The sequence below is a fragment of the Xenopus laevis genome, chromosome 3L, assembly GCF_017654675.1.
Source record: "Xenopus laevis strain J_2021 chromosome 3L, Xenopus_laevis_v10.1, whole genome shotgun sequence".
Classification (NCBI taxonomy): Eukaryota; Metazoa; Chordata; class Amphibia; order Anura; family Pipidae; genus Xenopus; species Xenopus laevis.
In genome coordinates, this window is record NC_054375.1 from 70,960,016 (window position 1) to 70,974,194 (window position 14,179).

General features: G+C 38.5%; 1 protein-coding gene across 1 annotated transcript in view; it reads right to left on the reverse strand.

Moving 5' to 3' along the window:
- Nucleotides 1-6,819, reverse strand: part of LOC108711120 (transmembrane protein 117) — an 86,089-nt gene extending 79,270 nt beyond the window's left edge. The window contains exons 1-2 of the mRNA XM_018252527.2: nucleotides 6,559-6,819; nucleotides 2,836-3,135 (exon numbers count right to left, since the gene is read on the reverse strand). Coding sequence (XP_018108016.1) covers nucleotides 2,836-3,109 — 274 coding nt within the window. The 5' untranslated portion in view covers nucleotides 3,110-3,135; nucleotides 6,559-6,819. The remainder of the gene's footprint in view (nucleotides 1-2,835; nucleotides 3,136-6,558) is intronic.
- Nucleotides 6,820-14,179: the final 7,360 nt, after the last annotated feature.

Consider the following 14,179-nt stretch of genomic DNA (forward strand, 5'->3'; position numbering starts at 1 on the left):
TATATATATATCAAAACAGGGGGGTTGTGGGAGCACTCTAAAGGCTTTAAAGTATATATATAAGTATAATAAATGCTATTGCATATGTACCCAAAACAGGGGTTATTTTGTTACAAAGTTATGATCAGGAGCTGTGGCATAGCTTCAGTGGTTGTAGCACCCCATACCCCCCCTTTAAACTAGTGGTGATCCTATGCTTTTAAAATTGGGCGTTTGTTTTGGGAATATCTCTCCTTTAAAAGCCTGATTGCTGGCTGGGGAGGATTTAGCCCTTAGTGAAAAAACAGCGTTCAACGGACATTGATTACAGGTAATGCTAAAATGCACATAAAATATAAAACAAGTTAGGGACCGCCATTCGGGGTTTACCTTGACGTGGTATGGTGGCTTATCAATTTTATGATCATAACTTTGTAACAAAATAACCCCTGTTTTGGGTACATATGCAATAGCATTTATTATACTTATATATACTTTAAAGCCTTTAGAGTGCTCCCACAACCCCCCTGTTTTGATATATATATATATATATATATATATATCTTTCTTTTTAGTTTAGTTCTTCCTACAGTAACCAACTGGTGTCGGTGCAGTTAGCACACAAATGGGAGGCAGACATGCCTGTGTTCAATATTACAGTGAAGCAATCAACTGACTATAGTGTTTTTAAGGCAATTCCCTTTTTTGTACCCTCAAAAAAATGGGCTTCAGCATGCAAGCCATTTTGATTTCAATTGCTTAGCGTCACCTAAGGCAGCTCAGTTAGCAGCTATTCTTTAAGGTGTCATGGGATTTTCTTCTACAATCCATTTATATGACTGCATTTAATGTACTTCAGGAACTGTACTTAACCAAGTCTTTATTAACTTACTGATGATTAAATCTAATTTGAAGGTTCTAATACATACACTGAAATGTACTACAGTACATTTCAATTTTAAACCTTAGGATATATTTAATAATTCGAACTAGGGAATGCTGGCAGATTTGTAGCAGTTCAAATTGTATCACTGTTATTGATACTTTCCTGACTTGGATTTGATTCAACCTATTACCTCCAGAGATGTGGTACCTCAGTGGGTGCAAAGTTTGCACCCACCTTTGCCAACCTATACATCGATTGGTGGGAGGAGGAACACATATATGGAGGTAGTAGAGAGACCACAGGTGCGATCATCCTGTACAAATGATACATCGATGATCTGATTTTTGTATGGAATGGTCAAGGGCACCATTGAAAAACTTTATGAAATTTTTAAATGCTTTGATTAATGACAAATTGAATTTAAAATTTACGGGAAAGGTTGGTGAAAACAAAATTTTTTTTTGGATTTAGATTTTTTTTGTCAAATGTTCTATCTAGAGCAGTGATCCCCAACCAGTAGCAAGGCAAGTTTTTGGTTGTATAAAAACCAGGTGCACTGCCAAACAGAGCCTCAATGTAGCCTCAATATAAATAGGGGCTACTAAATGGCCAATCACAGCACTTATTGGGCACCCAGGAACATTTTTCATGCTATTGTTGCTCCCCAACTCCTTTTTCTTCTGAATGTTGCTCACGGGTATTAAAGTTTGGGGATCCCTGATCTAAAGTAACCACCACAGTATAAGGTAGCCATAGACATAAAAATTACCATCTTTCTTGGAAAAGATTGTTTGTTTCAATACACACGTATAGAGCTGAATCGTCAGATATAAAAGGTAGAAACATTAGAATTCTGCCTATATCTGATGATTCAGCACTAATAATAGCTGATGTTTGGGTGCCTTCAAAGACACCCAATCAAAATGTTCTGTCCAGCCTGACTGATGAGCCGACCGATATTGTCGGCTCTTTTTCCACCATACACGCACAGAATATTGTATGAAATTTTTTTCGTACGATATTACCTGTGCCTTTATGGCCACCTTTCCCATTTCAACCTTTGTAGCAGGTTTAAGATTCCTTTTGAAATGATCTGTTAGTCTTGTTGTTTAGTCATTTGTGAGCACACCAATGTGACACTAAGGGTAGGGACACACTGGGCGATTTGGGGAGATTTAGTCGCCTGGCGACTAATCGCAGCGACTTTTCTCCCCGAATGCCTCCCCTCACTCTGCGCCTGGATAAAATGAAAAGTCGCCGGCGCTAATCACACACGGCGATTCGTTTTCCGAAATCGCCCGAAGTTGCCTCACGAGGAAACTTCGGGCGACTTCGGAAAACGAATCGCCGCGTGTGATTAGCGCAGGCGATTTTTCATTTTAGCCAGGCGCAGAGCGAGGGGAGGCATTCGGGGAAGATTGGTCGTGGAAAGTCGCGGCGATTAGTCGCCAGGCGACTAAATCTCCCCAAATCGCCCAGTGTGTCCCTACCCTTAGAATGGTTTATTCCTGTCAAGGTTAATAGTGGGAGGAAATACATCATTGGTCACGTTTACCTCCAGCTCTTTTTAATGCAATGTTTGTATTACTGATTTATGCCTATAAGTACCTGTGCGTTCACACGAAACACGTTAGGAGGATTGTCCAGTGAAAAAAGATGTTTTAAAGTACACCAATGTCTGCTGTTCCGTTGAGTGTGTGCTGCAAAGGAATTGTGTCCACTATACTTTCCTGACTGTCAGTAAAATTATTCTTTTAAAAGAGGTTCCTGTTGAGGACCAAAACATTGATTTAATAAATAAGATTTGTAATGGAAAGTTCCCAGTGTGCATAAGCATCTAATTAGCTACATAAATATCTGTCTGGTAACACATGGGCAACTAACTAGTGAGTGTGTGTACAGCAACCATTTGAATTATATATATTTGATGTAATTTCTACACATGTAGAGTAGATATTAAGCCAACTTACCAAACAAACGCTGATGAAACAGGAGCTTTCCGGCAAACAATCCAGTGACAATAGCCAATAGCCAGAGAATCACTTTTAATACACCCCAACCAACTCCAGGGTATTTAGTAATCATAAAAGAAAAACAGTTTCCAACAACAATCACATTGGCCTCAGTTTGGCTGTGAGATATAGGATCCTCCGCAAATAGTAAAAAGTTAAGGAATATCACAAGGTAAGCAATTACAATGCGGGACCACGGATGCTGGAAATAGTAACGGAAGTCTTTATCCATGCTTGGCAGTATAGAAGGAGGTTTCTCTGTCAAAGAATAAAATGAGAAATTTTTCAGATTTATATGGCATCTAAGTAAAATATCTGAATCTTGTCCATAAAATTTACTCTGAAAAGCAATTTTATCGTTGTTACTGATTTCTGGTAATTTGGTTTCTAGGAAGGATATGTGTTTGCAAGGGTAACGCCTCTCCTGAACCATAGTGAGAAAGAACTACAATTAAAGCAAATCAGAAGTTCTCTGAGAAGCCGTCTGTATAAACAAACCACTAAGTTTCCCAGCTGCAGCATGATAAGACTTTCAGATAAGGATCAGCTCATTATACAGAGGCTTCTCAATGGGCCACTTATTGGTTTTGATTATCCTTTTAATAACATGAAGAAAAGTGTGACTTTGCTTTTAATTTGCCCTGTTTTGTGCAAGAGATATCAAAAACCTGATCTTAAAACAATAGTCAAAAAGTATTGCAAAAGCCCTCTTCTTTGAATTAATGTTGAAAACTGTCCCTTTAACATCAACCTTTTGTCCAAGAGATTACTCCAAAGAGTAATAAGACAAGACCCCGGATCAACTCCACTCCTTCAGGTGGAGAAGTTCATAATTTCCATTAAATGGAACATTGCTTTTTCCAATCCCAAGAGTCACGATCTATGTAGCAGAAACTCTAAGATTACTTGGGAATCTGCACTCTTTAGTAAGCAGGACACCCCTGACAAGACTTTAAGGAACATTCTGCAGCAATGTTTGCACAATTGTGGTAAAAAACAGGCTAGGAGTCAGGGCAGGCAGCAAACGATCAACAGGCAATAACCAGGACAGCAATCAGAAACAAGACTTAGGCAGGAACCATAGGAAACTTTCAAGAAATGGGGATCAGGACGGGCCTTTCAAATTTAGGAAGGTTAAATTAGGGGACACTCTGGGTGATAAGTGGGTGCATTCTGGGTAAATATAATTAATACAATTAAAATGGCCTCATCTGATATGGACATGTCTTTTGAAATCATCAGCTGTGATTTATGTACCTACATAACATAGTCACTTGGTCTTGATCACATTTTCCCTATAGCTACACACTATCTGAAGGAAAGATGGGCTGACTGCCACTGATTTGCCCATAAATAGTATGCCAACCTATAACACACCTGTGCTCTAACATAGAAAAAAATAGATCTACAAATGAGTTCCCAGTAACTGGATGTAAAGAACTGGAATTTCGATAACTTACAGAGGAATACAGCAGATAATTACAAATAAAGTCTAAAAAGGTCAATTTATGAAAGTTCAGACTGGTTAATATTTCTGCTTAATCCCATGAATAAACACTTTTGTGACTGTCAGGAAACTTTGTATCCTCCTGTTCTGCCTGCATTGTAGTATCCAAGTCACACAGGGAGTTAGTAAGTGCTACTTACAGATGGTTGGTTATAGTTTTCATTTAGTTTTAGTGGGCAGGTAGACTATTACGCTCCAATAGGAAACCTTTTTTCTAGCCAACAAGACACACCCTATTGCAGAAATAGTGGCTTATGTCACACAAGGAGATGAGTATTTTATAAACCTCTACTTGTGGAGCTAAAGGCCTGTCAGGGATTAATAAGTGGGTGCAGGGCAGGCCCAGTTAAAATCAGTTAGCGTGCCTGATCATTGAGGAATAGCCTCTACGTTGGTGTTAAAGCACACCAACATAGAGGCTATTCCTCATTGATTAGGCACCCTAACCTGATTTAGATAGTGTTACAGCCCTACCCTTACTGATGTAATATAGTTGTGTAGGGGGCAGATAGTGAGAATCCTAGTAATGCTGTAAAATGTTGTTCCAATCCAAGACAACAATCGTGTCACTATCCATTTATAGGTGTTGCACTGATGTACACTATTTTGGTTGTTTATTAAGAAGTCTCATTGCATCATCTCCCATAAATTAGGTGGGGGTTCAATCCAGTAATCTAAGTGCTTTGGGAGGGAGGTGTTGTCATTGGTCCAGGACTAGTATTGGTTCCCTAGTTTATGAAAGAATTAGATCTTCCTATTTGAACTCCACCTGAAGCAGGGGTTGAAGTATTTGAGATATTTTCAGCTCTAAGGCAATCCATCACCTTAGTGAAGTCAGGAAGCAGGGGCCCTGGGAATGAGGTTTATCCAATGACAGAATAGATCTGGTTACAGGACATTAGTAAGACAAAACAGCTAGCAATAGCACTTCTATACTCCACCAAGAAGAGAGAGTTTGGGAAGGGTATTTCCAAGGGTGGCACACACACCTAGTGCAGGGCCCACAGTGAAATGGGACCATGTCTATTATTGTTATCCCTGGGAGCATCTGCTGGAGGGGATCCAGTACACTGTGGTTTCATACCTGTTTAGGGTTATCACCCATTTAATACTGGTCACATATTGACTCTACATCCTGTTGGCTAGTTAGCAATTAATTCTATTTATTAATTAATTTCTAATTAGCCATTCAGGATGTGAATTCAATATTTAGGGGTGAGGCAGCAACCCTATTCCTGTTGGTGAGACTTTACCTGCATTATTTTCTGTTTTCTACCTTAACCAAGTTATTGATGTGTGAGTGCATATCTGTCTGCCATGCTTTAGAACTGGATTGATTTGCCTTATTTGCACAAATCAAGTAACTTGTATTTCTTCATCTGGATGTGCATTTACATTTCATGGTTAAGAAGCACTGGTGACCAGTTTACCGTACAGAGTTACAGTTCAGCTACCTCATTCTTTCCTCCAACAATTTATTGAGGGCTCGAATGAGAAAGATGGTCATATGTAACATGTTCTACTTAGCAGCTGTTGCAAGAAGGGATTTTACTTGATCCCCTTTCAGTAGTGACACACACACACGCAATCATGCACACAAACAAAAACAAGATGATCCCGCCCCTCTACCCTACACAGAAGCAGAACTATTTTTTAATACTCGCACACATTTTCTAACACTCACACACAGCATCATGTGACTAGACTGTGATTCAGTCTCTGGATGAAAAGAAACAAAATAACAAGTATGAAGCAGCTGCTGCCAGAGACCCGCAATGTTATCAGGAGACAGGCAGAGAATCAGCAATGGCTGTGATCCTTTAGAGGTTTAATCACCATTATGGAAAGCTTGTTTTTGCCCTGCTGGAACACTTCAGTGTGGGGGTAAGCAAGTGACCCTCTAGGTGGATGCCTATGATTGCCATAACTCCTGGTAAGCCTCGGAAACCCAAGAATCTTGCAGTAATGGTGCTGGTTGTCTGTCCAGGAACAGGCATTTGTCATGGCTCATGTCATGTGGGTTCTCCTTTGCTAATGAGTGACAGTGAGCTACACCCACGCTATTCAGCTAATACATTCCATCCTGCAGGGATCAGTACAATGCCAGCACTGAGACATTATTATTATTATTGTCACACAACAGCAGCAGCAGCCTGTGCAATGTTATGACTTACCAGACTGATCAAACAGTGAGCTCTCCACACATTAACCTTGCAGAGGAGAGCTTCCAGGGCATTGCTTCAGTTTCCAGGAATAGACATGCAGGCACTGTGCCGACGCCCTCCACTGGAGCTCCCTTCTAGCTGCTGCTTCTCTCTTGTCATCCTCTCACTACAGACAGGCAGCTGAGATTTCCCATGTGATATAACAGGGCCTGGGAATAGAAAGCCTTGATAGTTGGATGAGACTGAGCTGCTTATGCACTGGCTAATGAACACACGCACTGCACCTGCCGTCAATCACAGCACAGAGAAAAAATTACTATTCAGCAACTGGCGCCTAGTACGACTGCTTCCTCCAGTATTCTGTTACACCAGTTTGGCCTGTTTGGGCCATGCCTTATATCAACATTCTACAAGTTTTCACTTCGCCACTTTTTAACTCTTTTTAACTCCCAAATGATATCTGTTTTATTTAATTTCTTTATTTAAACATGATAATTTAACCCTAAACTATCAAACAAGAAGTATCTGGCAAAGCACAGCAGTAGTTGGACAGATTGACCGGCACAACACAACTTACACAATGCAAGGATGTAACCTGTATTTATTTAGTTGCATAAAATACTTAGGGGCATGAACCTTAGTCAGGTATATAGACCTAGTAATAAGTGAGATTAAATAGTGTGCCCAACTGCAAAAACAAGTGCAATTAACCCATCGCAGATACTACCCTCAGGGGCCTGAGTGTCCAAGGGAAGGGGGCAAAGACTAGGAGGAAGTCATCTGAGATTTTCATTCAATGAGCCACTTAGGCTAGTGCTACACTATGCGAATCTCAGCCTGCGGAGAAAAGGGGCGAGAATCTGTTCCTCCGCTGCTCCTGGTGAAAAGGGCAGAGAATCCTCTGCTCCGTTGGTAATCAAAGTGCCTCTACACACCCGAGTGTAGACAAAGTTTCCAGGTGCAGGCAGAGCAGCAGCAGAGGAATGGATTCTCTGCCTGCGGAGATCCACATAGTGTGGCCCCTTGGAATCATGGGTAGCATGTTGAAACTGTTGATTACAGATTCGATTCATGCAATCTGCTAATGTGGTGCCGCTATTCAAAAAGGAATCCTGTTCTCAGCCTTAAAACTATAGGCCAGTTAGTCTAACGTCATTTGTAGGAAAGCTTTTGGAAGGGTTAATAATGGATAAGATACTGGACTTTATAGCAAATAACAATACTATGAGTTTGTGCCAGCATGGTTTTATACATAATAGATCTTGCCTGAATAATTTAATTTCTTTTTATGAGATGGTAAGCAGGAACCTTGATTCTGGGATGGTAGTGGATGTTACTTAGACTTTGCTAAATCATTTGATACAGTGCCACACAGAAGGTTGCAAGTTAAATTAAGGAATTTTGGCCTGGAACATAGTATTTGTACCTGGATAGAGAACTGGCTAAAAGATAGACTACAGTCTGGTGGTAAATGGAACATTTTCTAATTGGACCAGTGTTGTTAGTGGAGTACCACAGGGCTCTGTACTGGGTCCCTTGCTTTTCAACGTGTTTATTAATGACCTGGAAGTGGGCATTGAAAGTACTGTTTCTATTTTTGCAGATGATACTAAATTGTGCAGAACTATAGGTTCCATACAGGATGCTTCCAACTATGCAGAGCAATTTGCTTGGAAACTAGGCAGCAAACTGGAAAATGAGGTTCAATGTTGATAAATGCAAGGTTATGCACTTTGGCAAAAATAATATAAATGCAAGTTATACACTAAATGGCAGTGAGTTTCTTTAAATGAGAAGGATCTTGGGGTTTTGTAGATAACAAGTTGTCTAACTCTGGGCAGTGTCATTCTGTAACTACTAAAGCAAATAAAGTTCTGTCTTACATAAAAAAGGGATAAACTCAAGGGATGAAAACATAATTATGCCTCTTTATAGGTCCCTGGTAAGGCCTCATCTGGAGTATGCAGTGCAGTTTTGGACTCCAGTCCTTAAGAGGGATATAAATGAGCTGGAGAGAGTGCAGGGACGTGCGACAAAACTGGTTAGATGGATGGAAGACTTAAATTATGAGGTAGACTGTCAAGGTTGGGGTTGTTTTCTCTGGAAAAAAGGGCTTGGGAGGGGACATGATTACACTTTACAAGAACATTAGAGGACATTATAAACAAATAGCAGGGGACCTTTTTACCCAAGATGATCACCAAGATGGTACCAGAGGCCACCCCTTCAGACTAGAAGAAAAGAACTTTCATTTGAAGCAACGTAGGTGGTTCTTTACAGTGAGGACAGTGAGGTTGTGGAATGCACTGCCAGGAGATGTTGTGATGGCTGATTCTGTTAATGCTTTTAAGAGGGATTGACATAATATCCTGTGTGAACGTTCCTGGACCAAATTGTTTCAGGATTGATCCCGAACAGTATACACATAACAACTACATGTTTTTACATGTGTTGTTCTTGTAGATGAAATTGCACACATTAAGATGCTGAAAAGTGTAAGATTTTAGATTTTTAGAAAATTCAGATCTGCTAACTTTAGGAAAGCCTTGCAGTTTTAGATTAGATTGTGTGCTTCCTAAAGATATATTTTCTTTTGTGTGGACTTGTGTTTTTAACCACTGGCTTGCCAGAGGATATCCCAGAGTGCAAGCAACTACTACCCAAATTTGGGATAACTCCCTTGAGCCCTTTCTCGTGTCCACCATAAGCCTTCATATTATCTATAGCATTTGCCAATGTCTCCATCAAATTATTTTGAGACAATGTTTACATATTTGGTATTGGTGCATTCTGGAGGTATAGGGATTCACAAATCAGTTGTAAATTATTATAAACTAATTTTTTTTTTTAAATATAAATAATTTTCTTAAGTTAACTAAATGTTGCTCCTAGGAAATGCCCCTAAAGTGAAAGAGCACAAAACAAAACCTTTATGAAGCAAACACTTGCTCACATGTACAACAAATGTTTGCCCATCTGTGCCATAACTATTTATTGACCCCATTTATATTTTCATAGGTTGCTTTATATGGGACGCTCTTCTGTTTTTCCTTATTAACAGTTTCTGTAGGTAGAACAACAATATCTAATTTTGTCATGAAAACTGTTGAGGTCAAATGAGATGTGCCACAATGTAGCAGTCACACCTGTGGCATTCTAGAATTATATTCTAAAGAGTCCTAGGGCGATGTCTCAGCAACACCAATATTGATTGCTCAGTGACTACAGTAGTTTATGTTAATTATTTATGTGATTGCAATACCATCTTGTTTAGGGCCAAATGTTATTAGGTTGCTAAGGTAATTGGATTGTTGTTTAGTTGTATTTTGTAGAATGTACTGTTCTTAGATACCTTTAATTGGTCTCTGTTTTTTTAAATAGGTTTTAAATGATTTGTTTTCTAATTCTGCATATTTATATCTTAAAATTATAATCTTTTATGTAGGGACTCATTTGTGCTGTCATTGACAGCACCGGCCTGGGGTCAGTTAAGCGATTATAACCACTGGAGGGTGTCCAAGATGTGGCAGCTGGTGCCCAATTTCAGCAATTAGTAATGCACTGCTGACAAAAAGCATACTCTGCATTAGAGATAAAAAAGGTAGGTTGTGCTGGTCTTTTTTTCTCTGTTAAACTTCAATAAAAATCAAAAATTAAAAAAAAAAGTAAAAAAAAAGGTAAGTTGTCCACTGAGAAAGGAACTTCTCCTATTCTCAAATGCTACCAAAACCTGCAGAAGGGGGTTGTTTCTACATAGGGTTTCTCAGTGACTGGTGATTTGTTTTGATTGTATTTGTGCCAACAACACACACTGTGACTTTAATTAAAACATGAGATTGTGTCTTGTTTAGGGCAAGAAATAAAAACATCATACTTCTTGCCTAATTAAAATAATAGGCAAAACGAATAGTAAGCCTCATTCATTCTACTAAAGTTGAAAAAGGTGCATGATCAAGCATTATGCTATGTATATTTTCACATCAGACTGGCACACCAGAGAATTCCCTAGTAGATTGCAGCCGAAGATAATTTGCATTATAGAGTTATATGATGCTTATTATGTTTAGCTATGTCTATAATTAGGTATTATATATTTTAAACCCACTAGACACAACCCCTCATGCTGTCAAGGGGTGCCACCTTTTGCTTATTCCAACACCGAACAGAGAAAGTTGTCAAATTAATGTGCGCTGCGGTAAGTTTTTGGCTTTATTTTTAATTCACTAGCATTCATTTTTTAAATAGACAGTGAAATTGATTTGTTATGTTTAACATGATATAAAATATATACAAATTGGAACAATTGTAGTAATTGTTTGTATTCACTAATTAAATTATGAATACAATACTAAGACCATTATTAATAAAAATAATATACATACCAGTCTGTTTAGTAGAAAAAATACTTTATTAAATAACTCCAACATCAGTGCAAAATGCATTTCACAAACACCAAAATAGAACTTAAGTGCATGCCTAAAAACAGAAGTAGTGTAACATCATATTATATGAGGTATGTAATACAAACTACAAAGTGGACTTGTACGGATACAGTGTTTTCATTCAAAATAATTACTTAACAACAAAGCAACAGAAAAACACGTTAACTACAATATTTAGATCAATGCCACAATGGAAATAGTAAAATAAAAATCACAAGAAACCATGAGACATATTGCTGCCATTTTCATATAACCCTGGCTTAAATGATGGATTATGCAGTTAACCATCACATACTTAAGACAAAGCATGCTTTCTCTGTTTACTTCTTCCAGGTATATTTGATGTTTGATTTTGCAGCTTTCAAGAGAGCTTTGTTATTTAAAACATAATCAAAAAATTTTGCACATGACTTTGAACCTTATGGAGATTTCAGACTTTAATAGGTTAGGGCTCATCCTGTTTCTTTCATCACTCCAGAGATTTTTCATTACGCTAAACACCCTAGCTATAAATGCATTGCTTACAGGTATTGCTAAAGCACACTCCACAATCTTTAGTAGGTTTGGTACAGAACATTTCTCAAAAAATGTCACCCACTTCTCATCCACAGACTTCTTATTTTGAGGATCTAGTGATGGGACTACTGTTTTTAAAATGAAAAACTCATTAAAGAGTTCATCTCCATCCACTTCAACAACACTTCTAAATATTGTGCACTTATTAGGTAAACTTCCAGAGCATTTTTTGGAATGCTTTTTGTTCTGCCTTGGGAAGATTTTTCAGCGCCTGGTTGACTTTAAAACCAAAATAATTCTCAGTAATGCGTGATTTCAAGTTGAAAAGAACTTGCTTCATTTTTGAGAAGATCTCAATGGCCTGTGTTCTATCACACTCTAGTTTTAGTATGGCAGGCTGAAATGTGTTCATATAATTGTGAACAAAGAAAAGATAGCACTCGGGCATAGTCAGGTCTGAACCAGAATTCAGTCCATGTTCTTGGGACTTTACAAATTCCCAGATAAGCCTTGAACAGTTTTCTTAACCCTGTTGAATGAAGTACAGCTTAAAGGGCATGTAAAGGCAAAAATATAAAATCCCATTTTTACTTTCTTTAATGAAAAAGAAATCTATCTCCAATATACTTTAATTAAAAGATGTCTACAGTTTTTATCATAAACCTGACTTATGCAGTGCAATTCCCCCTTCTTTTACTGCTGTTGATAGGAATTGTCAGATGGTCCCCAACTGCTGTGCAGGTAAACGATCATATTTTCAAATGGCAGGGGGAGCCCCCCCACCTTACTTCCCAGAACTCGAGCAGCATTGTTGGATTCCCTGTAGAGATTTGTATCCAGAGACGCAGTGCAGTCTCTATATTATGATTATTAATCAGCCTTGCTGTATTGGCTTCTATTGCAGGTATTATTTGACTTGTGCTGTTTTGATAATTTATGACGATCCCTAAGCTTAACCTCCCAACTGAAGCCCAGACCACACTGAGCATGTGCGAGTCTTGATATTGCAGAAATGTCTAACAAAGTTACAAGATGACAGCCCCCTGCGCCAACTTTGAAAGCATAAATCATTTGTCTTATTAGGCTGCTGGTGCAGTAAGTTCATGTTTATATTTAGTATACATAATACAGCATTTCTAACATTATTCTATTTTAGACTTTAGTTGCCCTTTAACTGCTGGCCAATTTTTCAATAATAGATCAACAGCTGTAAAAAGAGTAAGCCACCTTGTAGGTACATGCCTCAGCAGCTTGTGATACCCCATGTCAAGAAAATCAAAGCATGACTTGAGCTCCTCCACACACTTCACACTGCGAGAAAATTCATTATATGTCTTGATGACAAAGCCTTCTACGTCATAGGTCAGTTTCTTGCAGCCCTGTTTTGCAGCATTGTGCAGCAGATGGCAGGTGCATCCAGCAGCAAGAAGGTTGCAGTTTGTTGATTTCAGGTTTGTATAGACTGAATGATGGATACCAAAGTTCACAGCTGCATTGCCTGCACCGTTAGAGACAACATTCTCTAAATCCAGGTTCTGGATCATTATAGAAATCAATAACTCCCTTTTGGACTCCCTTTTCTCGATTAAAGAAAGTGACAGCAACTGGAAGAACTTAATGTTTCCCTTATTTGATGCATCTAAAGAAATTGAAAAAGGCTTTCCATCCTGAAGCTTCCTAAGCAATATTTCTATTACATATGGTGACAGAATATTTACAACAGTTGCTTCACTTTTGGTTCTTCCACAGTGTACTTTTGTTTAGCAACCTTGGAGTCTGAAAAAGCATTTTACATAATGGATGGCAATATATTATTTTAACAAACAGTCATAAGACTTATTAATAAGCAATATGCTGAGTGTGATACATTTGTAAAGGCTAGAAACCAAAAGGATTAGGGTAGCTAAGTAAATGGTTTACACAAGAACTAGTGTTGGTTCTACCTGTGACAAATAGCTGTGATGATGTGTCACACCATGGTTAACTAGTGCAATCTCTGCGGCAATTACAGTATCTACTTCTGATGTATTTTTCTTTACAAAGAATTTGGAGAGGGTCTCAGATGTTTTCTGAGCAGTAAGTGTTTTTTGGTGTCGATCACATCTTTCATGATTAGTTACTGCATTAATTCCATCATGTTTCACTGTGAAGAAAATGCGACACAAGCTGCATCTTGCTGACGTGTCATCACTAGGTTCCATTCGAAGCCAGTCACTAAAGTTATCCCTTTCAAGCCACTCATCAGGGAAACGGCAGAATCTCCGACTTTTTTACTTGAACGTGAAGTATGGTCATTTTGTGAAGTAATTTTTTGTACTACATGAAATGTAAAGAGAATAAATGAACCCATCACGTAAATATATATTCAGTAAGTCAAAATTATATATGTGGTCTAATTGCCATCTTGTAGTCAGAAAGCAAGGTTTTACCTTCTGAGTGTATGGCTTTTGAGTTTTCCACTTTCCTCTGAATCAGCTGGCAGTTTCATTTACGCAAAAAAGTTGAACTTGATGGGCACGTATCATTTTTCAATCTAAATTGTTATGCAATACTAACCTATCCCAAGTTGTAGACACATCTTCTAAAATTGTATGTCCACAGATCGAACACTCACGACCAGCTCCTTCTGCAAGCAATATCAGCACAAAAATTATTGAGAATATGGGCATTTT